This window comes from Canis lupus, chromosome 10 (assembly GCF_048164855.1).
Source record: "Canis lupus baileyi chromosome 10, mCanLup2.hap1, whole genome shotgun sequence".
In the NCBI taxonomy this organism is placed as follows: Eukaryota; Metazoa; Chordata; class Mammalia; order Carnivora; family Canidae; genus Canis; species Canis lupus.
In genome coordinates, this window is record NC_132847.1 from 2,727,423 (window position 1) to 2,754,087 (window position 26,665).

General features: G+C 54.5%; 2 protein-coding genes and 3 long non-coding RNA genes across 11 annotated transcripts in view; 2 read left to right on the forward strand and 3 right to left on the reverse strand.

The window, feature by feature from the left end:
* MRNIP (MRN complex interacting protein) overlaps positions 1–3,581 on the forward strand; it is a 25,430-nt gene extending 21,849 nt beyond the window's left edge. For 3 of the 4 annotated variants that reach the window (XM_072840506.1, XM_072840504.1, XM_072840505.1), the window contains one exon: positions 2,360–3,581. In XM_072840506.1, the coding sequence (XP_072696607.1) occupies positions 2,360–2,845 (486 nt within the window). In that variant the 3' untranslated portion in view covers positions 2,846–3,581. Of the gene's footprint in view, positions 1–2,092; positions 2,174–2,359 lie in introns of all 4 variants that reach the window. The other variant, XM_072840507.1, reaches the window with a different exon arrangement.
* Positions 3,178–13,872, reverse strand: SQSTM1 (sequestosome 1). 4 transcript variants are annotated; one of them, XM_072840501.1, is made up of 9 exons: positions 13,605–13,859; positions 12,122–12,217; positions 11,357–11,586; positions 11,118–11,259; positions 10,276–10,356; positions 9,923–9,982; positions 5,235–5,452; positions 4,808–4,997; positions 3,178–4,071 (listed from the first exon to the last, which is right to left on the reverse strand). In XM_072840501.1, the coding sequence occupies exons 1-9, from the start codon at positions 13,813–13,815 to the stop codon at positions 3,914–3,916; spliced, it is 1,386 nt and encodes a 461-aa protein (XP_072696602.1). In that variant the 5' UTR covers positions 13,816–13,859; the 3' UTR covers positions 3,178–3,913. The 4 variants fall into 4 exon arrangements, with proteins under 4 accessions (XP_072696602.1, XP_072696601.1, XP_072696604.1 ...); XM_072840500.1 differs by having other exon boundaries at positions 4,808–5,003; XM_072840503.1 differs by lacking the exon at positions 13,605–13,859 and adding an exon at positions 12,804–12,926 and having other exon boundaries at positions 4,808–5,003.
* Positions 3,683–9,756, forward strand: LOC140641125 (uncharacterized). Its single transcript, XR_012037635.1, has 2 exons — positions 3,683–6,581; positions 9,280–9,756. It is a non-coding gene; the product is annotated as an uncharacterized lncRNA (long non-coding RNA).
* On the reverse strand, positions 5,817–9,916 carry LOC140641124 (uncharacterized). The gene is made up of 2 exons (XR_012037634.1): positions 7,794–9,916; positions 5,817–6,872 (listed from the first exon to the last, which is right to left on the reverse strand). It is a non-coding gene; the product is annotated as an uncharacterized lncRNA (long non-coding RNA).
* Positions 13,873–21,627: 7,755 nt separating the features above from the next.
* On the reverse strand, positions 21,628–26,637 carry LOC140641123 (uncharacterized). The gene is made up of 2 exons (XR_012037633.1): positions 25,933–26,637; positions 21,628–22,685 (listed from the first exon to the last, which is right to left on the reverse strand). It is a non-coding gene; the product is annotated as an uncharacterized lncRNA (long non-coding RNA).
* Positions 26,638–26,665: the final 28 nt, after the last annotated feature.

Sequence of the window (26,665 nt, forward strand, 5' to 3'; positions counted from 1 at the left end):
TTTATTATTCTTTTTTTTTTTTTTTTTTTTTTATTATTCTTTTTTTCTGTTCCTGGTGGTTGCTTTCATTACCCTGTCTTCCGGGTCGCTCATTGGCTCTTCCACATCCTCTGATCTGCTGCCGACTCCCTCTAGTGTATTTCTCTTTATCATTTTTATCTCTTTCTTGACTTTCTCACCCAGTTCACCCACTGATCTCATAAATTTGGCAAGCATCTCTTTACTTGCTGCCATTCCTTTGGCTGTTTATCCAGCATATCCCTTATTTCCATTTTGTTCACCTTTCTCTTGTGGTTTTGTCATGTTTTTTCATTTGGGATATAGTCCTTTGTCTCATTTTGTCTAATTCGGTTTCTATGTATTAGGTAGGTCAGCTAGGTCTCCTGCTCTTGAAAATAGTGGCTTTATTCCTGTGCTGCCCTAGAACACAACCCCTGTCAACAGAAGAAGCATGGGATGGTTCTAGGAGTGTCCTGTGTGAGCTGTGTGCCCCACTGTCGTGACAGAGTTGCAGATGCTATGGGCGAGTGTGCAGGTGGGGCTGGCTGCAGTCACCCACATCACTTGGATATATGGGGCATGATTTGCTTCTTGCACTTTTGAGAGGCCTAGCTGCAACAGCCATGGATACTTATGAGCAGGGCCAGGCCCTGGCCTGGCTGTCCAATTAGCCACTGCAACAACTGTAGGTACACCAGAGCGCCAGGCCTGTTCTCTACATAGCCAGCCAAGAGGCCAGACCAGGTATGTGGGATAGTCTCTGCCCCTCTCCCACCCCCATCCCCAGGGCAGGAGCTGCTTTGGAGGCATGCCTCCTGAGGCAGGTAGGTTGGGTGGAAGATGACCACAGGGGAAGGCTGGCACAAAGCACACAGTGCTGGGATACCTGGGTGGCTCAGCAGTTGCGTGTCTGCCTTTTACTCGGGGTGTGATCCCAGGGTGCTAGGATCAAGTCCCACATCGGGCTCCCTGCATGGAACCCACTTCTCCCTCTGCCTCTTTCTTTGTCTCTCTCATGAATAAATAAATAAAATCTTAAAAAAAAAAAAAAAAAAAAGGCACACAGTGCTAGCACACCATATGGAGCCATAACTGGCTCCCACAAGCATCCAGTTACCCAGGTTGGGGGAGGGCAGATATAATGGTGCCCGCCAGCACTTTTCTTCCAGGAGAAATCTGCAGCTACCTGCTCCTCCAGCACACATTGTAAAATTAGTAAATCTTCACATATATACCAGCTGCTTTTTCAGACTTATTTCTGTGCTATGTTGGGCCGAGTTATTTAGCATGTTGGCTCTTCAAGGGCAGAGACTTGGTTTCCTGTCACCCTCCAGCTGTGGCAAGCCTCGGATTTTCAAAGCCAAATGTGATCTAGGGACTCGTCTTCCCCGTACAGGCCCTCATGGCCATGCAGAATGTGGGGTCCGATCCCCCTGGCTCCTCTGAGCTGGTGAGGGCCCTCTTGTTTGTGGCCACTCTAGGGGTTTGGTTCCCAACTGCCCCTCCATGACTCCTACCCTTTTTGATGTGACCTTGCTACAAGCAGCTGCGGAGTCTGTCCTACCATGCTTCACAGCATTCTCAGCTAGTTATAGTACGTGGAGTTGCTGCCTTGGTGTGTCCATGGTACAAGGTAAGCTTGGGATCCCTCTACCCTACACCTCCAAACCTTTCTCCTTTCTGGAGGCTCCAAACCCAGCAGACCCCACTGCACTTTAAGGCCACAGAATGCAGGTCTGCTTTAGTCTGACACAGGAGCCAGGGCACTAAGGCAGAGGATTGAGCTCTGCTGGGCGCCAGCCAGCCTGGCCAACTTGAGCAATAGTGCAAAGGTCAACCTTTGATGTTGCCACCAGCTAGCTATGTGGCCCTGAATGTCCAAGGGCTGGAATAATGACAGTTATTGATGTGTGGGCCCTAGGTTAACATTTGAACTGGTCGTCATGGGGAATGCTCCCATCGGCATAACTTCTTTTGAAAGTGACAAACTCAAGACTGCATAGTAGTAGTTCAGTATGGTCGCAGCAGGTCAGGGGCAGAGCTGATGGTCCTCTCATCTGTACCAACTGACCACAAGCCTCTTCCACACTAGCCTTGGATGGGGGCACTGTCCAGCCAGTCATTGCTTTCACACTCCTGATTCCTGGTCGTGGAACCTGGCAGAGGAGTTGAGGTAAGAACAATCACTTGCCTTGCTTTGCTAAACCACCAGTGAAAGCAGATCCCTAGCCTGCGAGCCTGAGAACGAGGGCGTAGGCAGAACCGAGAGAAAAGTGTGAGGATGCCGATGGAAAGGTAGAAACAGTGGTGCAGGCATCCTTCTGTCAACACAGGACATGGTCTCTTGTTTCCATTGCAGGACCATGCTGGCCTGGCAGGGAAGGTCAGAGAAGATGGCAGTCACCAGAACAGGGGCACCAGGGAGCTTGCTGTTCCTCAGGGGGGTCCTCCACGTCCAGCCCCACAGGTCAGGGCCGTATCTTCCAAGTCTGAACAATTTCTTCTGCCGCCTGGAAATGGCCCCCGTGTGGACACAGGGCTCCCAGGAACCCTGGCAAAAAACCCTAGGCCATCCAGGGCAGCACTGGCTGAGCAGGGGACCCTCTGGGCCCAGACCGTGAGCAAAGGGTGCCCCGGCAGGCCCTGCAGTACACCCAAGCTTCCCTGGGCACCCCCCACACTCCTGTCCAGGTCCCAGAGGCCCTGCCTAAAGACCTCCAAACAGCCCTGGGACACTGGTCCTCTGGCAAAGGGTAGACCCTTGGTCACAGGAGGGCAGGAGCCCCCACTTGTGCGGCTGTGTGACCTCTTTAAAACTGGTGAGGACTTTGAGGATGACCTGTGAGCTGGAATTAGAATGTTACCAACACAGGCACAAGTTACATGAGCCCTGCTCCATTAGGCGCCTCGGCCACTGAAAAGGGGCTCCCAGATTAGCTTTTAAATGGGACTGGGGGTGGGGGGCACCTGGATGGCTCAGGAGGCTAAGCATCTGCATCACAATCCTGGGGTCCTGGGATCAGCTGCTGAGCAGGGAGCCTGCTTTTCCCTCTGCCCCCTCGCTTCCCCCTGCTCATGCTCTCTCTAGCTCACACTCTCAAATAAAATCTTTTTAAAAAAAAACTGGACTAGGATGATTTATGGGAACTATCAAAAAGGACAAACTATCAGGTCATCTCTGGTTGCAGCATCTTTGATTAAAGTGCTTTTACCATTTAATTACAGGTTGTTTACAACATAGCAATAGGATGGTTACAAAGGGATCTCCTTTTTAAAAGCAACAGGTTTGGAAATGAAAGTAGAGTGGTTATGGAGCAGACAGCATTCTGTGAGCACTGGCCCCTCAGGACCACGGGATTCCAGAAGCCCAGTCCTGGGACTGCCCTGCCCTCCAGGACCTGTTCCTCCCCCAGCTGACAGGATGTTGGTTGTACTCAGTCTAAACTTGGAGCCAATCAGGTTTCTAGCACAAAATCAACTACAGGTCAGCCTACTATTTGTCACTGAAAACAAAAAAAAAAAACAGAAGGCCATTAGGCAAGACACTGTGGACTGCTGGTGTAATCCAGGGGGAGGAGGGATAGGGGTGGGGTGGGTGGAGCAGGAATATGCTATCTGCCCTCCCCGTCCTCCCTGACAAGCCCCCCCCCCCCCCCCCCCCCCCCCCCCCCGCCACGGAAGCTTCAGGACACCCAGGGAAAGCTGGGAAATGCTGCGCGGCCATCAGCACACGCACTCAGGCCTCCCCCTCCTGTCACCTGTTCTGTAGCCCTCTAGGGCTTCATGCATCCCCGCCCCCCAGGTTCTGGAAGAAGAATGCAAAAAAACTGGCCGCCAGAGAGGCCCGGCTGTTCTACACTATCTCATCACAACTAGGAGTCAAGAAGGGGGACAGAACAGAGAGTGAAAGCTGTCACAACGGCAGCGGATGCTTTGAATACTGGATGGTGTCCAGGGCCGCCCCAATATCGTAGTTCTTGGTCTGCAGGAGCCTGGTGAGCCAGCCACCTTCATCAGAGAAGCCCATGGACAGCATCTGGGAGAGCGACTCGATCAGCCGGGGGTCAGCCTCTGCCAGAGAGAGGACAGAGCCATGAGAAGCAGCTCGGGGTACAGCACGGCCAGCCAGTGAGCACGCCGCAGTGCCACAAGCCAGCCCTCCATAGGCTCGCTGACCCTCGTAGTACACACACACACACACACACACACACACACACACACACACAGAGCCTGACAAGCTCTTCCCATAAAGGGCTGAGGGTGAATCCGCTAAGCTGCTCTGTGGGGTGTGCTCGCCTCTGCACCACAACAGAACAGCCAGGCAGCTTGTAAACAGGAGTGGGGCTGTGCTTCAGCATGACTTCTATTTTGGATGCTGAAATTTTCACCTCATACAATTTTTACATCCTGATCTTTTCCAAACATTATAAAAATGAAAAAAAAAATAATAATTGCTGGCCCGTAAGTGACAGCTTGCTGCCCCCTGCCCTGGTGCAGACAAGATGAACACCCAGAACCCAAAGGGTGGGTTTTCACCTGTGTTATTCTGACACACTGTCATCTTGTGACCGTGACAACCAGAGCATGGCATCCGCTGCTTCTCTTCAGCATGTGCCCTCGAAGCCACAGTCCCCATGTGGCCTCACCACCTCCTCCACGGGGTGGAGGACCCCAGCTATGACCCCTGCTCCTGGGCCACTGTGCTTCTAAGTCCCACTGCCAGCGAGATTCCAGTTCCATATGCTAGAAGGAGGGAACAGGATGGTCTGGAGAAAAAAAAAAACCGACACTGCCTGAAATCACTTGCCTGGTGGCAGATGCGGGTACAGAGCAGCCTCCTTCAGTCCTGTGGGCCCTTCCTGAGAAGAGCCGAGGGAGCCGGGCCCTTCGGATTCAGGCATCTGTAGAGACTGCAGTTCACCTGTGGACGGGTCCACTTCCTTTGAAGACAAATGAGTCCAGTCTTCGTCTCCTCCTGAGCAGTTATCAGACTCCATCTGTTCCTGGAACAGAACCACCCATGAGCACACAAGCACCAGCTCGCCTGCCCCCAGCCTCCGTTCCTGGGAGCAGCAAGCGTGAAGGCCACAGGAGGAAAGTTCTAGCAGTGGGGTCACAGAATGACATCAGCGCTACCAACGGCACTCCGACCAGGACATGCTTGGGTCAGCTATGCCCGGGGTCCAGAGAGAAACAGTACACAGCGACAGCCCCGGGCCCGGGCGGGTACTCGCCTCGGGCGGCCCCGACTCCAGGGCAACCTTGTCCATTTGCTCAGCTAGCGCCTGTGCGGTGCCCTCCGGGTCCCGATCCACATCGGGTTTGTTGGGGTCGGAAGAGCAGCTGCTGGGCTGAGAGCTTCCCCTGTCCTCCGTGCTGGAGCCACCTGGCGAGACGGGGGTGAGGCGGCTTCGCTTCCCTCCGTGTTCCACGTCAATGTCCACTTCGATGCCTGCAGACACCAAGGGGGAAGCTCAACCTGGAGCTGGCCCGAGGGCCTCCTGGCCAGGGCCACAGTGCATGCGCTTGGGGCTTGGGACGGCGGCGCCGCCACAGACCCGAGAGTCGCACAGCCAGTGTGGGACCTGGGCACGGGGCCACTGCTCTGGCCCCAAGGCAAACGGCTGGTCACCTCGGGCCTTCAGGATCCCCGGGGCTTACTGGCTCCCAATACCCGGGCCCCAAACCTGGCCCCTAGAAAATGTCCACAGACTCAGCCACCTCACCAGACCTTCCTCCACTTTCAGCCTAATGGAACCTTAATCTCTGCTAACATCCCGGTCAGCTCTGGAGCCAGGAACCCCAGCAAAAGCCCATTTTCCCCAGCGTAGACAGCAAGCGAGGAACAGGAAGCCAAACACCCCCCGTGGCCAGAGCCCCCAGCCACGTCACCAGGACCATACGAAGCCTAACACTTGGCTGGGGCGGGGGGGAGGGGTGGCTGGTGCCACAAAACACATGCACAGTGACCACAGGCATCCTGCTCTGCCCTGGCGGAGCCCACAAGGCCAGAAGTGCAGGCCCACACATGGCCTCACTTATCAAAGGACAACAGGCCCACAGCTAAGAGACCGTTCCAGAAGGCTTTAGCCAAGATTCCTGGCACCCACCACACAGCCCACCTGCTCCCCAGACAGCTTTCAATCCACACTGCTTTTCCTTTGACTCACGTTTACTGCTTCTTGTTCTAGATCTACACACACCTCCCCCTTCCCGTCCTTTCAAAAACTTAACTTTTAGTGAAAACAACACTCACTGTTTGTTTTACCGCCACTATATAGATCTGGTTCTCTACTTGCCCAGACAGTGCACTTCTTTCCTTGTGGGGCTTTTGTTTTTATAGCATCAACAATGCCTGCTCTTCTCATTTTGCTAACTCGCCCTGTATTGTGCAACAGCTTTCCACAACTGCCACATGGGCTAAGTACTAGACACCCTGCAGCTCACGTATCCCCGGAGACCACCTCCTCAGCACCACCTCCGGCTCCTGCCCTAGACTGGCAGGTCCTCCAGGGCAGAGGTACAGCAGCTACACGGTGACAGCCCTTCCTCTCTGCCTGGCACCAGCCACCCTGGCTCAGGTACTGGGTCCCGCTTTGCAGCGCCTTCTCCATTCTGGGTTTTTCTTCCTTTCGGTTGGGGGGGGGGGGGACGGTTCAAGCCAAGGTAAGATGATGAAGACCCTGCACACCTGAGAGCAGCTTTGTTCTGGCCTCACAGGAGGCAGCTTCAGTTGAGCATAGCATCCTAGGTTGACAACCATTTCAACTCAGACTTCTGAAGTCACTGGTGGTGTTCCACAGTCTCCAGCACTGGCTCTTTGAGCTCTGCCACCTAGAGCTTTTCCAGAGCCTCCCGGTCTCTAGAGGGTTCTGGGACGGGACAATGAGCTCTGGTGAGGGATCTTTCTGGTCACTGTCCAAGGCACTGCGGAGTCCCCTCAATCCAGAGGTTCACGTCCTCTGGGCTGACATGGTCTTCTGTTCATTTCCTTCCTTCCTTCACTTCTATATGCTCTCTCTTCCTCAAACTCCTATACCTCCTACACTGGGCCTCCAGAACTAACTCTCAGACCTTCTCACCTTTTCACTCTCCTCACCTCTTGTTTTTAGAACATTTCCTTGAAATGACCTTAAAACCTAAGCCTTCTCTTGAAGTTTTATCTTATTTTTCTTCTTAATTCCCAGGAAACGTTATTAATCTGTTCTCTATAAATCTGTTATCATTTCTATGATATCCTGTTCTTCTATCAAGGATGGAAGTACTTATTTGGATCTCATGGAGGATGCGGACACTCTCATCCTTCCCCATGTTCCTTCTTGTCCATACGCTGCGATTTTTCCCCAATGGCTGGCAACCACGGCAGTCTGATCCTAGCAAGGCATTATTAAGAGGAGGCTGCCAGGAGGAACCCCCTGAGGGGCCAGGGCCATGATTCGCTTTCCTCTGGAGGGTGATGGGGCACCTGGCCAGGCAGTGGGATCCTGGGTGGCAGAGCTACAGGACATTGCCCCGGCACGCATGGCCTCTCCCGAGCAGGGACACCTCAGCCCCTGCTGGACCGACTGCTCACTCAGGCTGCCGCCTCGCCCTGTGCCCTCCAGCATCTAACCATCAGGTCTCATGCCTGGGATGGCAGGGACCATCATTCGGCTGACCAGCCAGTAATGGCTACAGGATCCTGAAGACTGGTCTTCAAACACCCCCAATTCCCTGGCCTCTGATGCCTCCACACAGTTGCTCACCACCCTCAAAATCCACTGCTTGTCTTTCAAAGTTTAAGGTCATCTTACCTCGTCATCTAGGACTTTCCTTTTTCTTTGTCTGTGTTGCTTTATACTCTTGTGTTTAATCCCTTTATTGTCACTTTGGTAGAGTGAGGAGCAAACAGAGATAAAGACAGGCTTAGTTACCAATACTCCCATCTGCAATATTTAAGTCCTTTTTCTCCTTTTATCCTCTCTCCGACTTTTTTTTTTTTTTAAGATTTATTTATTCGTTTATTTGAAAGAGAGAGAGAGCAAGAGAGAACACAAGTGGAGGGGCAGAGGGAGAAGCAGACGCCCCACTGAGTAGGGAGCCCAATGTGAGGCTCAGTCCCAGGACCCTGAGATCATGACCTGAGCCAAAGACAGACGTTTAAGCCACTCAGATGCCCCCTCCCTCCAACTTTTCATCATGAAAGGGTCAAGCAGGGGCACCTGGATGGCTCAGTAGGTTGAGTTTCCAACCCTTGGTTTCAACTCAGGTTCTAATCTCAAACCCCATGTGTCCAGCTTAGTGCTCAGCTGGGAGTCTGCTTGGGATTCTCTCTCCCTCTGCCCTTCCCCCACACCTGCACACGCACTCTCTCAAGAAATAAACCTTTAAAGAAAAAAGGAAAGGTTCAACCAAACAAAAAAGTTGGAAGAACAGTACAGTGAACACCCATACACCGTCTAACTTTTCTGTGTGAGCAAATGACAGGACCTTTGTAAAGGAATCAGTGACTACAAACCCAAGCCAGAGCAGTCCTGTGACTCCATGGTAGACCCGCTCAGCTGGTTCTTATGGCACCTACCAAACAAGGTCTTGGGGTTTTACTTTGAAACCGCTGAGTCACTGCACACAGTCTGCCCTCTGGGAGGTATTACTGTCTGTCCCTCTGGGCCCCTGCTCTGGGAACAGTCCCTTCTAGGCAGTTAGCAGGATGAGTCATCCTAGCTGTCAGTTCCTTGTAACAAAGGAAAATACCTATAACTCTAGAGTTGAATCAATTCCTCAAGTGGCCCTCCTCAACTGAAACCCTCAAAGGCATACTTACTGAAACTTCCCTTGTTTTTCTGGACAGCTCTAGGCTCCTCCCGAGTTGGTACAAAGTAACTCCATCCACTTTGAAAGACCTGAAAAGGCCTTTACCCTTATCCTACAACACCTGAGCACTGCCAAAATTATTCCCGTAAGTCCTGTGTAGGGAATTTGGGTCAAGCTCTAAAACATGCCCCCAGCGCAGATGGGCCTCAGGATGGACAGCAAGTGCGACCCAAAGTCACTGGCAAGCCTTCAAAACACACAGATCCCAGGCCCAACCCAAGACTAATTTACCAGGATCCAGAATGTTGACCTGGGATTCTGCACAGCTTCCCGTGCCCCTAAATCACAACCCATTAGAGGACCATCTCTCAAAGTTCAACACAGCCTCGTGCTTTCGTCACCACATCTCGAGTGGCAGCCGGGGTTTAGCAATAGGCTTATCTCCCGATTATGACCTAATCACTGCTCCGTTTTTATCCTCCTTAGAAAGCACTAAGAACATCAGCGCTCTTTTCACTTTCTCTAAAGAGCCTTTGACTCCAGTCCCAAAAACAGTATATGGTCTGAGCTATTTCACGGAGCAGCAAGGCCAGGACATCACTGCTGCTTTGAAATTGTGTCCTGGCCTTGAGGAGTGGCAGCTGAAACGGTATCCAGTGGGAGGCAAGAGCAGTCCTGCCTCCCTTCCCATCTGCATCCTTTCAGACAGGCCTTCTAGGCCACCTGAGCGGACACTTCCTGCCACCGCAGTCACAGAGGTGAGCGCTCTTCTAGGCAAAGATCACAGACCTGCTGTAATCCTGCACCAGAGATCACCTTTGTCATGGACTCCCACTGCCACAGGGCCCAGCCCTGCAGCGACCACCGTCAGGGCTGCAGATGCAACAGGTGCCTTCTAAAGCCTTGGGCCAGGCTCACCACTCGGGGGTACCTGCTTTGGTTCACCCACCCAGACACTTCACACCTGAACTGAGGGCCAGGTACCGGGCATCATATAGAACTCCCGCCTCCCTCATGCCCTGCTCCCTAGCATGGGCACAAGCCTGGTACTCGGCAAGCACCAAAAAGGCTGGTACTGCAAAAGACAAAAGGGAGGAAAAGAGAAATGGCCTCTCAACTAATGACTCACCCAAGTCCTTGAGTAAACCCTGGGCTGTTTGTAGGGTGGACGTGAGGAGCAGACTGTCCTCTGTGGGAAGAACAGTCAGAGGCTGACAGGCCAACCCCGTAGCTCAGCCTACTGGGATTATCCCAACCAACCACTCTGATTCCACTTCATTCCATGGGGAAAGCTCAAGAATCTGTCAGGGAATTCAAATGAGTGGCCTGCAGTGCCGCGCTATGGCAAAGGCCTATGTGACGCTACAAGGGCACGGCAGTTAGCATTCCTCTACAGCAACCCAGGGGCCAGCCGCCCAAAGCCACCCATCACCCAGCACTCGGAGTTGCTGCCACTCCCAAAGTACAGAGGCAGCCACTTACCCAAAGGGCTCAGGGCAGCCGCCACACTCTCCCCGACATTCTTGAGGAAATTCACACTGGGATCCTCCGATGGACCAGAAACTTTGGTTTTCAAAGAAACAAAAACATTCAATTCAAAGCAGATTTCTCAAGGACTTGAACACCTGTTACAATCACATCACCTTCATCACAGGGGCCATCCATCCCTGGGACCCTGCCCCTCCATCGCCACCATTCTGGGCTGCTCTGTGACACTGCTGTTCAGAAGCCGGGGGGGATTCACTGCATGGGGTATGAAATATGGACCCCATTCTAGCTCAGATGTCAAATATCAAACAAACAAACCTCCTCACCTTGGTTCCAAAGAACAAGGTAAACCAGAGGAACAGAAAAATAATAAATTTAGAATAAAACCAGAATCTAAAATTCTGAAACACAAGTTATATGTTAAGTGTTTAACTCTGTGAATACGCTTAAAAATATTTCAGCAGGATGCCCTGCTGGCTCAATCAGTAGAACATACAATGCTTGATCTCAGGGTCGTGGGTTCAAGCTCCCAGCTAGATATAAAGCTTACTTAAAAAAAATAAATAAATAAAAAGGCTTGACAAGATGGGGTGTGGTTTAGGACTGGGCCGAGTCTAAATCTAGTGTAGGTGAATCAGTGGCCATGGGCCATCAGGAGCCTCCATGTCCTGTGTGCAAAATGAAGAGGACACTCCCCACTTTGCAAGGCTGAGGATTAAGCGCCCCGCCCCCCCCCCAGCCACAGGCTCAGCAGCCACGCAGAACATGGGAAAGGCCCTCCAGCTCTCCCAGCCCTGACAGCTCCCGCCACAGTAGCCCACAAATGCAAGCCTCACCTGATTCTGCCGCAGGGCCAGGGCGGGCATCCCCAGCCCGGGGAGGACGCGGGCTCCAGTTCCCTGGTGGACCCATCTCCCAGCCAGGCCACCCAAAGTGCCCGTGTTTCAGCTTTCGGAGCCAGCGGCTATGAGAAAAGCCCTAGAGAGGAGGTAGCAGAGGGGTAGAGTGACACCAGAACAGAGCATGCCTCCCTGCACCCGGTGCCCACCCCAGCCTGGAGAGAAGCCCCACTCACCTCTGAGAAGGGCCCGAAGGTGCCGGGGAAGACAAGCTTGCTATGCTCCCGATGCAGGCCCTTTCCCTCACAGGCAGCACACAGGTCATAGTCCGGGCAGACGCTGCACTTGTAGCGGGTCCCCACCACTGGCCCATTGCAACCGTCACAGATCACATTGGGGTGCACCAGGCCACGTGGTGCCTCCTGAGCGCATGGGGGGCGGTGGTCCCGCCGACACTCCTTCTTCTCTACAGGGAGGACAAAGAGCCATGAGGTGGGACCCTGTAAGTTTCCCATTTGTCACCACTGTGGAGCTTGTAGGTAGCAGGACCCCTGGCCCTGCTCTCCAGACACAGAGTCCATGCAGAACTCAGCCATTGGAGGGACAGCAACAAAGGGACCCAAGAACCTGCTGGGAGGGTCCCAGTCCCGTGCCTGTTATCCAGGTACATGTGGCCCAGGCCAAGTGACAAGCAGCAGGGAGCTGTGTCTGTACAGCTTTGGCCCTGCCCCGTGTTAAAATAAACCCCCATGGTATCCCCAAAGCTGCCCCCTCCTACCCCCTTAGTCTGGGCACAATCAAGAGAGAACCCAGAGATCCTCAGGCCCCACCCCTTGTGGTCGTTGGGATTCCTTTCTCAGGCCAAGCACAGAGGTGATTCTGTCTTAAACCACTCCCAGGTTCTTCTCCACTACTTTGAAGGGATTTCTCCAAAACCTCAAAACAGGTCTTACTCAGCAAGAAGCATCCAGCTTCAGGCAGCACCCAAATCAGACCTTTACCTTTAATGTAAATGCGGAAGATGTCATCCTTCACATAGGACATTGCCATTGTCAGTTCTTCATCACTGGAAAAGGCAACCAAGTCTCCATCCTCATCTAGATTATTTAAAAGACAGCACGTGAGCACCCAAGGTTTCTCTGTGGGACACAAGCTACTGAAAAGTGCTAGAAGGGTATCCACGGGCCTAGGAACCGAAGCACACCTGCGTGAGCCAGTGGGCAGCAGGGCTGAGGCCAGATTGCCTGTTCATTGTGCCACTGCCTACAAGTTAAGTCCTCCAAGTTGGGCCCTGGGCACCCAGAGGACACAGAGCATGTTTGTGCAGGGGCAACTGGCTTCCTGCCACTCTGCCTCTGAGCCAGCTGCCACCTCCATGCACATCTGATCAGGCCTGGGCCCAGACCCATCTTCAACTGTAGGAGATCCTCACCTATGACCCCTCCAAAGGCCTTGGGCCTCCTGTGGTTTAGGAGAATCAAGCAGATGAGTACATCTGCCCCCAACGAAGCTAAAGTATTCATATATACTCTTTGATTTTTAATTGTAGATTTAGCAAAGGATGTTAAAGTACCACCATGCAGGCTGAACCAGCTCTGTGGGCCACTGGATGCAATAGCCACCATAAAAACAGCCACCATAAGAACAATGGCAGTGTCAGAACGTGATAACCCAAACACTCACCAACTAACGAGTGGATAGAGAATGTAGTATGTCCAGAAAATGGAATGTTATTCACCACAAAAAGGAATGAAGTACGGACATACACAAGGACGCAGGTAAACCTTGAAAATGTTATGCTGACTACAAGAAGCCAGTTACAAAAGAATATGTGAGATTGGGGTGCCACATATACGTCTACACGGACCGTCCAGAATAGGGACCTCCACAGAGAAAACTAAGCAGCAGAGTTCCTTTCCCAGGTGAAGCAGAGCTCCTTCCTACGCCTGTGAGCACGGATGCACGAGTCTCTCACAACTGTTCACGTTAAAGGGACGAAGTACATGGGACGTGAACTACAGCTCCATAAAGTCGTCACAAAAACAAACCAGGAGCTGGTCTGGCCAGCCGGCAGCGCTCCTGAGGGAGGTCCCGGCACTGCCCCTCCCAGGGGCCGGCCTTGGCTGCCCGCCTCGCCCCCGGCCGCAGCCGCGCGGCACCCCGCACCCCACCCCCAGCGGCCGCCGGGCGCACCGCGCGGCCAGAAACGCAGCGAGCTCCCGCCGGCGGACAACCTCCGCGCTCGGGCCGGCCTCCCGCGCACCCTCGGGGCCACCCCACGCAGCCCCCGCCAGCCCCGATCGGCGGCAGCCGGGGCGAGCCGAACTGGAGCGCGAGGTCGCCGGGACCTGCGACGTCACGGCGGGGTGGGGGAGGGGCGGCGCCGAGCGCCCCGCCCCCGCCCCGACGCCCGCCCCGACGCCCACCGGACAGCCGCCCCGACGCCCGCCCCGACGCCCGCCCCGACGGCGCCGGCCCGCTCACCGCGGTAGTGCGTCTGGAAGCCGCCGGGACGCAGCACCGGGAACAGGGCGGCCACCCGGCTCAGCAGCCTCTCGCAGGGCCCGGGCCCGGCCGCCGCCTCCGCCTCCATCTCCGCCTCGGGCTCGGGGCCGAAGCAGAAGCTGAAGCGGCGGATTTCGCGCGCCGCGTCCTCCTTGCCCAGAAGGTAGGCCTTCACGGTGAGCGACGCCATCGCGGCGGGCGGCGGGCGGCGGGCGGCGGGCGGCGGAGCGGCGGGGCCGCGGCGGCGCGGGGCGCGCGGCTTTTGTAGAAAACGAGGGAGGCCACGCCCTGGCCGCCTCCGGGGGCGGAGCTCCGCGCCCCGGCCCGCCCCCCGCGCCCCCGCCCGCGCCGCCCCGCGCGAGCCGCCCTGCCGAGGCCCCAGCTCGCTGCCCCCTCCCCTCCGTCGGCCCCTCCCTCCGCTCTCGGCCCTGGGTCTCCGGCGCCCCCTGTGGCCGACCCCCCGTTACTGTCCTCAGGGCCCCCGGGGCCCCCGGGGCCGGCCGCGGACGCTGCCGGCACCTGGGGCTGGGCTCCTGCCGCCTCCCCTGCAGGGAAGCCCCCCCAGGGGTCCTGCCCCAGACCCCTCCCGGGCCTGGCCCTGGCCGTGACTCAGCAAAGCCGAACGGAGGCCGCCGGGGATGCCTGAGGCAGGAGGGGGGCGGGGGTCAAAGGGGCCCAACGCACGGGCTCCTGAGGTGCTCTCCTGTCCGTTGGAAGCACCTGGCTGTGCGGGTGGCCGCCTGCTCCACCGCCCCCAGCATCCTCCATGACGGCCACTTCCTGGGTTGAGGGACGCAACCAGGGCCTGAGCATCAGAGGACCTCCCAGTGTAATGGGGGGAAGGTGGGAAGGTGCCTGAACTGCACAGGGTCCTCTCACCCTCGCCTGGCCAGAGGGCCAGCCAAGGCTTCCTGGAGCCTCGCTGGGCATCAGGTGTTCGGTACAGTCCAACAGACTCCCCATGGGCAGCCAGTCACCCACCTGTCTACACAGAGTTCACTGCAGCAGGTGGTGCCCAAAAGGGCCTGTGTGGTCTCAGGCCTCTTGGCCTCGTGGGCATCCCAGAGGTCAGACCAATAGCCCTCCAGCTATTGGTAACCAAGTAACACTGCTTTATGTGACAAAACCCACCTGTTCACAGGTCTGGAGGAAGGTGGGGGAAGGGTACATTACCCTATGAAGTCTCCCAGGTGGGGTCCTAGGAGTAGAAGTCAGACTTGCAGAGTCAACGTTATGTCCTCTCATGGTGGGGTTTGTGGGAACAGGGAAAACCTCAAGAAATGGGAACCCCAGAAGGGAAGGGTGGGTGGACTTTGCTCTCCGATCGGATGGGAAGGCGATTTGCTTATGGGAACACAGCAGGGACCTGTCTCCACAGGTGTGGCTAGTGCTTCCCCAGGGAGGTGGGGGCTCCAGAGTATGCATACCCAGCCCAAGCAACCCTTTACAGAGGCCGTACTCTCTCAGGCCCCTCCCTGTGTCGTGCCTGGGAAGGTGACCCAGTGCCCATTGCCCTGCAGACAGGGTCAGAGGATGGACCAAGGCAGTGCTGGGCAGAGGCTGCTGGGGCCCACAGGTGTCCTTGGGTGTGACTCAAGCCCGGGAGCCTCGAAACCCAGGACAGGCTGGGCCAGGAGCCCAGCTTCCCCCCCACCCCAAGTTTTAGTGGCCTCATCTGAGTGAGTGGGGGTGCAGAAGGAGAGCCCTAGGGCTCTGGGGAACCTCTGGTCTCAGGCAAGGCTTGAGGGCGGCCTCTGTCCAATCAAGCAGTGGAAACAGATGCTGCCAGCAAAGCCTGCTTTGCTTTCTGGCCATATGGCCCCATTTGGGATTGTGTGGGTTTTCAAGGAGGGAAGGAGAGAGCTTCGGGGAAAAGGGATGGCAGGAAATGGGGCCCAGGGAAGCCAACCTGAGGTTGACCCCCACACACACCCAGAGAGTCCTAGCTCTGGCCTTCCCAGGATGCCCTACTGCCCAGTGGCCCTTGCCCTGCCCTCCCCCAAGGCCAGTGAGAAGTAAACAAGGCAGCAGCTGGGGAACCCCCTGGCAGGGCCCTGTCGCCTCCCTGGAGAGGTCAGGTGGTCTGGCCGGCAGTGAGTCAGCATCCCATGACCACCGTCATTAACAGGGGGGATCCCCACCCCGCTGCCACCTATTTCAGTGACATTTTAACAGGCAGCCAGGCAGCAGGGGTAGGGAACAGGACCCTGAGCCACAGGAGCCCACAGAGGCCCAGGGTGGCAGGGAGCTGGCAGCAGAGATACCAGAGCCAACCAGACCCTGTCCCCATGGTCCAAGGATGCTTCTGACATTGGCCACCCTTCCCCTCCCTGCACATCAGGGACCTCCCCTGGAACCACTGGCACCCGTCAGAAGACCCACTATCAGGATGCCTGGTGGCTCAGCGATTGAGCTTCTGCCTTCAGCTCAGGACGTGATCCTGGGGTCGAGTCCCACATCGGGCTCCCCACATGGAGCCTGCTTCTCCCTCTGCCTGTGACTCTGCCTCTCTGTGTGTCTCTCATGAATAAATAAATAAAATCCTTAAAAAAAAAAAAAAAAGGAAGGGATCCCTGGGTGGCTCAGCAGTTTAGCGCCTGCCTTCTGCCCAGGGCGTGATCCTGGAGACCCAGGATCGAGTCCCACATCGGGCTCCCTGCAAGGAGCCTGCTTCTCCCTCTGCCTGTGTCTCTGCCTCTCTCTCTCCTCTTTGTGTATTCTCATGAATAAATAAATAAAATCTTTATTAAAAAAAAAAGGAAGAAGAAGACCCACTCTCTACTAGTCTAGCCAACTTCGGCATATGGCAAGCTTCTCAGTGTCCTCATCTTGAAATGGGGCTTAGATGGGGCCCCCTCTGGGATAATGCCCCCTGGGTGTGCTAGAGGTGTTTGGGCTGCCTTGGGGGGCATCAGCTGGGGGTGGAGGTGTCTGGAAGGGTTTGAGTTGAGAGAGTGGAAAGCACTAAAGAGACCTTTGTCAGGAGTTTCTGGGGGACGAATGGGGGCAGCCAGGAGATCATCTGATTTGGTTTATTGCTACGGAGTATGTTGGAACCTTCTCATTACCTCCTCCCTTCAGAAATACTCCCATCCCTTGACAACGTTTTTTTTGAAGTTCTGTTTATTTTCTTTGTGGTATGGAGCCAAACCTACAGATGAGTGCTGGGGTGACTAGGTCCGAGGACTGAGTTTGTTTCTCTGTGGAGGAAGTGTGGTTCATGTCTTCCACTCCTTTCCACTCCCTCACAAAGGAGGGACACACCCCCACCATGATTCCTAACCATGCCAGCTCATTCCACCTGATGACTTTCCCCTGGCTCCTCCCCCTATCTAGAACTCTCCCTCTTTTCTGCATTGTCATCCTCTCCACAGGGCCTGAGAACCCCCTTGGGAAAATCCCCAGACACTGGATGTCACCTCCTTTTAACCCTTCCTGCAAAAGCTCACAGCCCAGCCAAGGGGTGGGAGGATGGAGCATGGGGGTTGGGGGAGTGGAGCATGGGGGTTGGGGGAGTGGGGCATGGGGTGTGGGCTTTGGGGTAGTTCGTAAAGCAAAGGGACTCAGGATGCCCGGGTGGTGCATCCAACTCTTAGTTTTGGCTTGGTGATAGAGTTGAGCGATTCAGGCCTGCATGGGGCTCCACACCCATGCTCCACATTCAAAGCAGAGTCTGCTTGAAGATCTCTCTCCTTCTCCCTCTGCCCCTCCCCCTCCTCTGTCTCAAAAATAAATACATATAAATATATATTTTATTTTATTTTTTTTTTTAAATATATATTTTAGATTTTATTTATTCATTCATGAGAGACACAGAGGCAGAGACACAGGCAGAGGCAGAAGCAGGCTCCCTATGGGGAGCCTGATGTGGGACTCGATCCCAGGAACCTAGGATCACGCCTGAGCCAAAGGCAGATGCTCAACTGCTGAGCCACCCCGGTGCCCCAATAAATAAATCTTTTTTAAAAAAAGAAAAGGGTCTCGGAGATCCCTGGGTGGCTCAGCAGTTGAGCGCCTGCCTTCAGCCCAGGGTGTGATCCTGGAGTCCTGGGATTGAGTCCCGCATCAGGCTCCCTGCATGGAGCCTGCTTCTGTCTCTGCCTGTGTCTCTGCCTCTCTGTGTCTCTCATGAATAAATAAATAAAATCTGAAAGAGAGAAAGAAAGAGAGAGAGAGAGAGAGAGAGAGAGAAGGGAGGGAGGGAGGGAGGAGAAAAGGGTCTCAAGGCATGCATCATGAGGGAGAGGCAGGATTGGAGAGGTAGGTAATGCTGAGGTGCCAGGGAATGGGAGTGCTCCCATGGCTGCTGGTGGATGGCTGGACCAGCATTCTGGGCTCAGCTGCCTGCATACCATCCCTCAGGGGCAGGACACTTGGGTCCCAGACGGGGCACCGCCCACACCTGCTGGTTCCCCTCCATGGGCAGTGGGCCATGGAGGCAGCTCTCACCAATGCTGAGGGAGCAAAAGGAGGCAGGCCAAAGCCTAATTTGGGTGCTGGGTGTAAATAAATATGTATCAGAAAGCTCGGAGCCTGAGCTGGGCAGAAGCACTAGCCCACTGAGTGGCACCTCTCTAGCTAAGACCCCAGTCCTGCACACCTGGCCAGGAGCTTGAGCCAAGTTAGGGGTCCCTGGAGGGAGCCCTGGGCCACCTGGGGAGAGACTAGACCTGACCTCATCCTCAACACCCCCTACTGGTGCCCACTGGGCAGCTCCTTCTCAGGTGTGTGTCTCTGGGCCCCCAGGCCAGGGCAGGTCCTTGCCCCATGGAGATCCCAGCAGGGGCACTGGTCCAGCAGACGGTTCTGGATTCATAAATGGAGAAGCCAGGAGGTATAGGGTAGGAGACTGTGATGAAACAGTACAGGGACCCCAGATGGGTCAAGGCACCCCAGGCCAGTCCACGGAGGCAGAGACCAGAGGAGGCATCTTGGCCTGCAGACCAGGTGACAGCAGCTCGAGGTAGAGGGGAAGAGGCAGTGAGGAAGGAGGGTGCAGGGGCTCCCAGTTCTGGGCCAGGTGGAAGAGAGGTCAGCATGCAGTCTCCTAGAGGCTCCCATCCCAGGCCAGGCAATGAGAGGGTGCCTGAAATGAGAGCCATGCTTTCCAGAGAAAAAGCAAGGGCTTGGGGTCAGTGGCTTCCAGCCATGTCCACCCCCACCTGCCCAAGTCCTATTGAAAACCTTCTGGAAAAGTTACTAGGCTTTCTTATGCTCCAAAGTCCAGTGCCCTAACAGCTCTCACCGCCGGGGTCTGCCCGCCCACTTCCCCACCCGTCTTCTCCAGCTTGCTGCAGAGGGGCTCACCACATTGTCCAGGCCCCATGTGCCCCGAGCCAGGGATCCCCTCTTCCCAGCATGCCTAGCTCGGTTCCTCCTCCACGTCCCTGCATGCCCTCTGCGGCCAGGGCAGGCTGTGGGCACCTTTTGTCCTGCCCATGTCCCTGTACCTGCCCATGTCCCTGTACCTGGTATGTGGAGCTCAGGGACCATTTTGGGGTGTGTGGGGGTGGTGTTAGTGTTGGACAGAGTCCAACATCGCTGTAGCCCTGATGCTAGGGAGCAGGTACTGCAAGGGATCCTCCTTGGAACAGCACTGGCTCCCTGTGAAAAGGGAGTCCCAAGCAACCCCCTCCCATGGTGGCCCAAGTAAAGACTCTGCCACCACCTTGCCTGGCCACCACGTTCCAGCTGGCCCCCGATCATGGGGCAGGAGATGCGCCGGGCTCCCACAGGTGACCAGAGGAGAGGACAAGGGAATGGCATCCTAGGGCCCAGGGGGCTGAGGCTGGATCCCTGGCGCCCAACTGTGCCTGGAGCCCAGGAGTCCCAGTCTGGCAGTTCTGAGCTGAGGAGAGAGGCCCGGAAGCCCACAGGGCCTGGGCCTACAGGAGGCAGGATGGCCTCCACTGGGAACTGATTAAAGCATGTCTGGTGGGAAGAATTTGATCGGGAGTGTTCGCAGATACTGACAAGATATAGCCCACCCCCCTCCCTGGGCTGTAAGGACCCACACTCCCCACTCTTGGGGTCTGCCAATGGGGGCTTCCATTCTGGAAGCCAATGGGGGGCACTGAAGTTCTCCTTGACAAGAGTTCGGGTGACAGAAGGAAGTTGTTTTTTTTTTTTTTATAAATTTTTATTTATTTATGATAGTCTCACAGAGAGAGAGAGAGAGAGAGAGAGAGAGAGGCAGAGACACAGGCAGAGGGAGAAGCAGGCTCCATGCACCGGGAGCCCGACGTGGGATTCGATCCCGGGTCTCCAGGATCCCGCCCTGGGCCAAAGGCAGGCGCCAAACCGCTGCGCCACCCAGGGATTCCCCAGAAGGAAGTTTATAGCCCTCCCTCGTGCATTTTAAATGCATTCCCAATTTCTACCCATTTTTCTGGATGGAAATGCTCCTTTAAGGATTCATTTCTTTCCAGCACCGAGGGCCGGGTGCCCGAGGTATATGAACCAAGTTAGGCCAGCCAGAGCTCCGGAGCACCCTGGGTCAGGGCTGGGCTGTAACCCAAGCTGGTCGCCGATCCTGACCTCGGCCTCCGAGCTGCCAGATCCCGGCAGGCCCGACACTGTGTCACAAGATGTCTTAAACCAGCCTATCTGGGTCCTGGTCAGTTGTCTCCAAGGGTACTAAACCACCACGCCCCGTGCCTGCCCCAGGGCTCCCAATGGCAATGACACTCAACAATGCAGGCTGGCAACCTGGGGTGCCCTCAGACCACCAGCAGTTCCTGTTGATTTTACGTCCTGATAAGAACAGGAAAAATACTCGCACAGTGCTTCTCTTATGCCAGGAAGTATTCTGAATATTTTATATATATTAACTCACCCACTCCCCTGAGGCAACATCATGTGATTTATTCCAGCCCAGGACCTCAGAGAAGAGCCATGCATCACTTACATGCCAGAGCATTTATTTATTTACCAGGGCCAGAATTTCTAGAGCTCTCCCTCCCTGTCCAGGGAAGCCTGTAATGTTTAGATGGTTACACACCTGAAACCTGAGCAGGAAATACCAGGAGCAGAGTTCCCAGATGACCCTTGAGAGATAGGTGGCTTTGAGAAATATACCTTTACTAAATCATAGAACTTTGGGGTTATTTTTTTTTTAATTTTTTTATGATAGTCACAGAGAGAGAGAGAGAGAGAGAGAGAGAGAGAGAGAGAGGCAGAGACACAGGCAGAGGGAGAAGCAGGCTCCATGCACCGGGAGCCCGACGTGGGATTCGATCCCGGGTCTCCAGGATCGCGCCCTGGGCCAAAGGCAGGCGCCAAACCGCTGCGCCACCCAGGGATCCCTAGAACTTTGGGGTTATTAAGCCTACCCTATTATCCCCATTTTACACCCCAGGGAAATAAGCACAGAAAAGATTAAGTAACTTGCCCAAAGTCACAACAGCTGTGTCACATAGTGGTAGACCCAGAATTCCAAACCCAGGCAGGCTGCCTCTCCCATCCATGCTCTCAACCTCAATGATATACAATCCCCTAATGGTTGTCCTGAACCTATCTACTTCCCATCTCCAACCCTCTGCCCCCCATCCCAGACCATGTCTCTCCCAGATGCCTACATCAGGACAGAATGGAAAACTTTTAGGTTCTGTAACTAGGGCCTGTGAATTAAATTGACCAGGTGAGCAAGAGAAAAGACAGATTTTTATTCAAGTACTAGGCAGTTAGAATTTGGGGGCTTATATACCAACTTACCAGGGGAAGCAGAGGAGAAGGTACTTCCAAGGAAGACAAATGACTTTTTTGAAAGATTATTTATTTATTTATTCATAGAGAGAAGAGAGAGAGAGAGAGACAGGCAGAGACAGAGACACAGGCAGAGGGAGAAGCAGGCTCCATGCAGGGAACCTGATGTGGGACTCGATCCCGGGTCTCCAGCATCACACCCCGGGCTGCAGGTGGCACTAAACCGCTGCGCCACCTGGGCTGCCCAACAAATGACTTTTAGAAAAGATAAATGGGCCCTCAGAATAGATGAGAGATATTATTATTACTTTTTTAAAGATTTATTTATTTATTTATGAGAGACACAGACTGAGAGAGAGGCAGAGACACAGGCAGAGAGAGAAGCAGGCTCCACGCAGGGAGCCCGACATGGGACTGGATCCAGGGTCTCCAGGATCACACCCTAGGCCGAAGGTGGTGCTAAACCTCTGAGCCACCCGGGCTGCCCTAGATGAGATATTATTGATGCTTTTGTGACAATGGATTTATCAGGTGATAAAAGCCAATCTGGAGCAGATTTTAGGACAATTGAGTTATTTGGGGAGGCCTTGCTTTTAGGCAGAAAAGGCAGTTCAAGGAAAAGCCCATTTTCAAATGCTTCCGGCCCAAAATGATTTCCAGGCTACAGTGATGTATTCTGGACTCCTTCACCTACAACAGCTGCTGCCTCCTCCCCTGCTTCCTCTCTTTCTCTCTCTCCAGTCCCTCATCCCTGCCTGCTGTCGGGAATCATTTCAAAATGTAGGTATGACTGTCTCAATCCCATGGCGCCCTGACATGTTCTGGATGTTCCCCACAGCTCTGAGGGTAAAAACCCCAATTCCTGACAAGGTGTGCAAGGTCCCACTGCTCTGCTCTGCTCCTGTCTGCCCCCTGCCCCTTCTCTCACTGAGCTGTAGCCAGGCCTGCCTGGGGACTCCTTCCACAGCGGCATTTGCATATGCTGATCCAGCTGGTGACCTTTGCTGAGGCAACTCCTTCTCCCTGGGTCATATTAATAACCCCATCTTCCCAGGGAAGCCCACTATCTCTGGACAAGGTAATCCTCCCCCCACCCACTTTAAGCTTTTTGAGCTCCATGGACCTTTCTAGCACTGAGTAGAGTGGCCGGGACAGACTGTGGCAGGGCAGAGACCAGGTAGATGTCGGCACACGTGCATCCCCGTCACTGGTAACTCAAGCTTGTCTGGCACGTGGTGAACTTCAGATCATTTGTTATGAATGAAAATGGAAATGAGGCATCCAAGGAAAGAAGGGCCAGCTGAGGCTGGGGGCAAGACTTCCAAACTCTCACAGGGGTGGGGATTCCTTTAGCATCTGGAAAAGACAAAAGATTTTGGTTAGAACCATGTTTTGAAATGCTTAAAATACAATATATTGCATTACAAAAGGAGTACTAATATTGAAATGCAAATATGAAAATATAAAAACACAAATGAGTAAATAAAGAATCACAGCTGAGGAACTGGCTCAGTCTGCACAGGATGCAACCCTTGATCTCAGGGTCCTGCATTCAAGCCCGACGCTGGGCATGGGGCCTACTTAAAAAATAAGAAATAGGGATCCCTGGGTGGTGCAGCGGTTTAGCGCCTGCCTTTGGCCCAGGGTGTGATCCTGGAGACCCGGGATCGAATCCCGCGTCGGGCTCCCGGTGCATGGAGCCTGCTTCTCCCTCTGCCTATGTCTCTGCCTCTCTCTCTCTCTGTGTGACTATCGTAAATAAATAAAAATTAAGAAAAACGAATCTATAAAAAAATAAGAAATATATAAAAAACAAAAAAACATAAATTTGCAACAAGCCCCTGTAATCCTTTTTTTTTTTTTTTTTTTTTTTATTTATTTATGATAGTCACACAGAGAGAGAGAGAGAGAGAGGCAGAGACACAGGCAGAGGGAGAAGCAGGCTCCATGCACCGGGAGCCCGACGTGGGATTCGATCCCGGGTCTCCAGGATCGCGCCCTGGGCCAAAGGCAGGCGCTAAACCGCTGCGCCACCCAGGGATCCCCTTTTTTTTTTTTTTTTTAAGTAAGCCTACACCCAGTGTGGGGCTTGAACTCATGACCCTGAGATCAAGAGTTACATGTTCTAGGGGCACCTGGGTGGCTTTGTGGTTGACCATCTGCCTTTGCCTCAGGTCATGAACCCGGGGTTCCAAGATCAAGTCCCACATAGGGCTCCCTACAGGGAGCCTGCTTCTCCCTCTGTGTCTCTGCCTCTCTATGTCTCTCATGAATAAATAAATAAATAAAATCTTTAAAAAAAATAAATAAAAGCGTTGCATGCTCTACCAACTGAGCCAGCACCCCACCTGTGGTTCTTTATTAACTCATTCACTTATAATATAGAGAGGCAGGACTAATAAACACCAGAATCGCCAAGTAGAAGCATGTCACTGCTATTTGGAGGTGTTTGCAATGCTGTAGCATGAAAATCCTTGTGGTTTCTGTGTGATGGTAACAAGTATCGCTAACTCTGCTGGACTTTGCTGCCTCTGTTCATAATTGAAGGAACCACCAAGTTTCAGTTACAGATTAGTAAAAATAAAGATGAATTTTTTTTCCTTTCTCATCTTAACTCCTAGACCTCTCCAATTCTGAGTCGCTGACCACAGGTTAAGAAGCCCAGTAAAGCAGGACCTGAGTGGCTCAGTCGGTTAAGTGTCTGCCTTTGGCTCAGGTCATGATCCCGGGGTCCTGGGATCAAGCCCCACATTGGGCTCCCTGCTCACCTCGGAGCTTGCTTTTCCTTCTCCCTCTGCCTCTGCCTCTCCCCGCTGCTTGTGCTCTCTCAAATAAATAAATAAAATCTTAAATAAAAGAGAAAGAGAGAAAAAGCAGCAGCAGCAGCCCAGTAAAGGATGAAAGGACCAACCACCACCAAGGGCCATCCCAGAAAATCTCCAGGAAGGTAAAGTGGGCTGAGGGCTGTGATCCCAACACGAGGACATTTTCATTCTGTAGGAAGCAAGAACAAAGGAAGAAGCGCCCAATGGGTCTGGGGAGAAGGCCCATTGGCTCCATGCTCTATCCTGGGTGGGGATCAGAGTTGCTTGCTGTCCCCAAGCAAAGAAGCTGAACCCTTGGTTGAGCAGGTGCTATCGCTAGGCCTAAAAGGGCCTGGAGGGGGTCTGGCTGCAGACAGTCTATGAAGAACTAAAGAGCTTTAAAAAACTGCACAGGTGCCCAGCAGCTACTGTCCCTGTTCCAGAGGATAAAACTGGGGGTGCAGCAGCTACTCTGAGGGTCAGGCCAAAGCCCCCACTCAGGAGGACCAAGCCCCCCCTCCCCAACAACAGTGGGTGGAATGAAGGAACCAATAAATGCAGGAATTAAGGAACTGCCCCCCCCCCCACTGTCACTTCTGCAGGCCCCTTAGGCTTCTGCTCTTTCCATATGAAAAGAGCCCCACTTCCAGCCCCCTTCTGGGGGCAGCAGCAGCTTTCCTCGGGGATTTCTCTTCCTCAAAGCACAATGTCCGGCAGGACATTCAGGCATGGGTGGGTGCCCACTCTGCCCCTGCATGAGTATGTGGCCCAGAGGACCCCCTCCTGAGGTTCTGATGGGACAGTGGGGAGGAGGTACAGACGGGCAGCTTGGCTGGGGGGGTCTGGAGAGATTGCCCTCAAAGGCCATAGCCGGGACCCCATGGCTGCCGAGCCACAGCCATCTGCTTGGGCGTGTGGCCCTGTCCAGCCTACACCCTCCAGGCAGTCTCTGCTCCCCTTCACTCCAGATCTCACACTTCCCAAGGCCCCCCACCATGGTCTGGATAGTCCCATTCCTGATAGAGGCCTTGCAATCTTCAGGATTCTGCCCCCATCCAGGGCCTCCTTAATTCCAGTTCCTCCATCCGCAAAGCCAGAGCACCGGTGGGAGGGGACTCAGATAAGTTTCCTAAACTTCTGTCGCAGACAAGCCATCTCTTTAATTTTTATTGCTTTAATAGTTTTCCTTAACTCACTTATAAGATTACAGACACATGTAAAATGAAAAAAATGTAAACCCTCTGTATCACAGTCCAGATGAAAAACCATCATCTCTGGCCACAAACAGAAGATGTCTTGTAAAGGAATACACAGGAACATAAGTTTCCTTCAGAACACTTCAACAAGGCCTGGTGTCAGTTCATCAAGTTCATTAGGGGGTGGATTGGTGGCTCAGTAGATTAAGTGAAAGACTCTTGGTTTGGGCTCAGGTCATGATCTCAGCATCCTGGGATCAACCCCTTCTCCCCCCAGGAGTCGGGCTCTAGACTCCGGGAGGACTCTGCTTGAGATTCTCTCCCTCTCCCTCTACCCCTTCTTCCCCCTCTCTAAAAGAAAACTTTTAAAATAATAAAGTTCATTCCAAGTAGAGAGAGTGGTTAGGGCGCCTGGGTGGCTCAGTGGTCAGGTGTCTGCCTCCGGCTCAGATCTCTCAGATCGTGTTCCTGGGCTCCCTGCATGGAGCCTGCTTCTCCCTCTGCCTGTGTCTCTGCCTCTCTCTGTTGTGTTTCATAATTGATTAATTAATTAATTAATTAATTAATTAAATCTTTTAGAGAGAGAGAGAGAGTGAGTGGTACCTGTGTCAGTGTTGGATTCCCGCCTGCCGGAGAATGGAGGCCGGTCATTCCATCAGGCCCCAGGATGAAGTCCTGAAGCAGCCAGGGGCCCTGCCTCACCTGCCCCTGGCAGAAATACCCCCGCAGACGCTGATGCCCAGACCCTACCGTGCTCCTGGGAGCACAGCCTGTCCCCAGGTGTGGACCTGGGCTGGAACCGAAACCCCCAGTGACTCCCAGTCAGAAACCCCTCCCCGGCCCCAGCCTCAGCCTCCCCCAGGGGGCGGAGCTTGCAGGCAGGGCCCGGAGCCGGGACTCTCAGGAACCCTGCAAGGGCGCTCCCCAAAGGTCTGCCCTGACCCTCGGTGGGATGAATCCGTTATTGTTCGTACCCCGTCGGTTTCCCAGAGGCTAGGGGAAAGAACGGAGGCGTCGGCGCCCCGCAGTGAGGGGAGAGGCGCTGCGCCGTTCGGGGTGCCCCTGCCTCCCGCCCACCAGCGCCATCACCCCGGCAGCCAGCCCCGGTCCACAGCCTGGGCCGGTCACTGTGCCCAACACCACGTCGCAGCGGCTCTCTGGCTCCTGAAAACGACCCGCTGTCCGTACCCTGCGCGGCAGGAGCGCCTCCCGAGCCCGGCGCACCTGCACCCCGCCGACCGGAGGCCGGCCCAGGAAGCGGAAGCGCCAGCGCCCGGGGCGTGGGGCGGGCAGGGGGCCGGGGCCGGCCTCCCCAGGCGGGGCGCCGCCAGCCCCC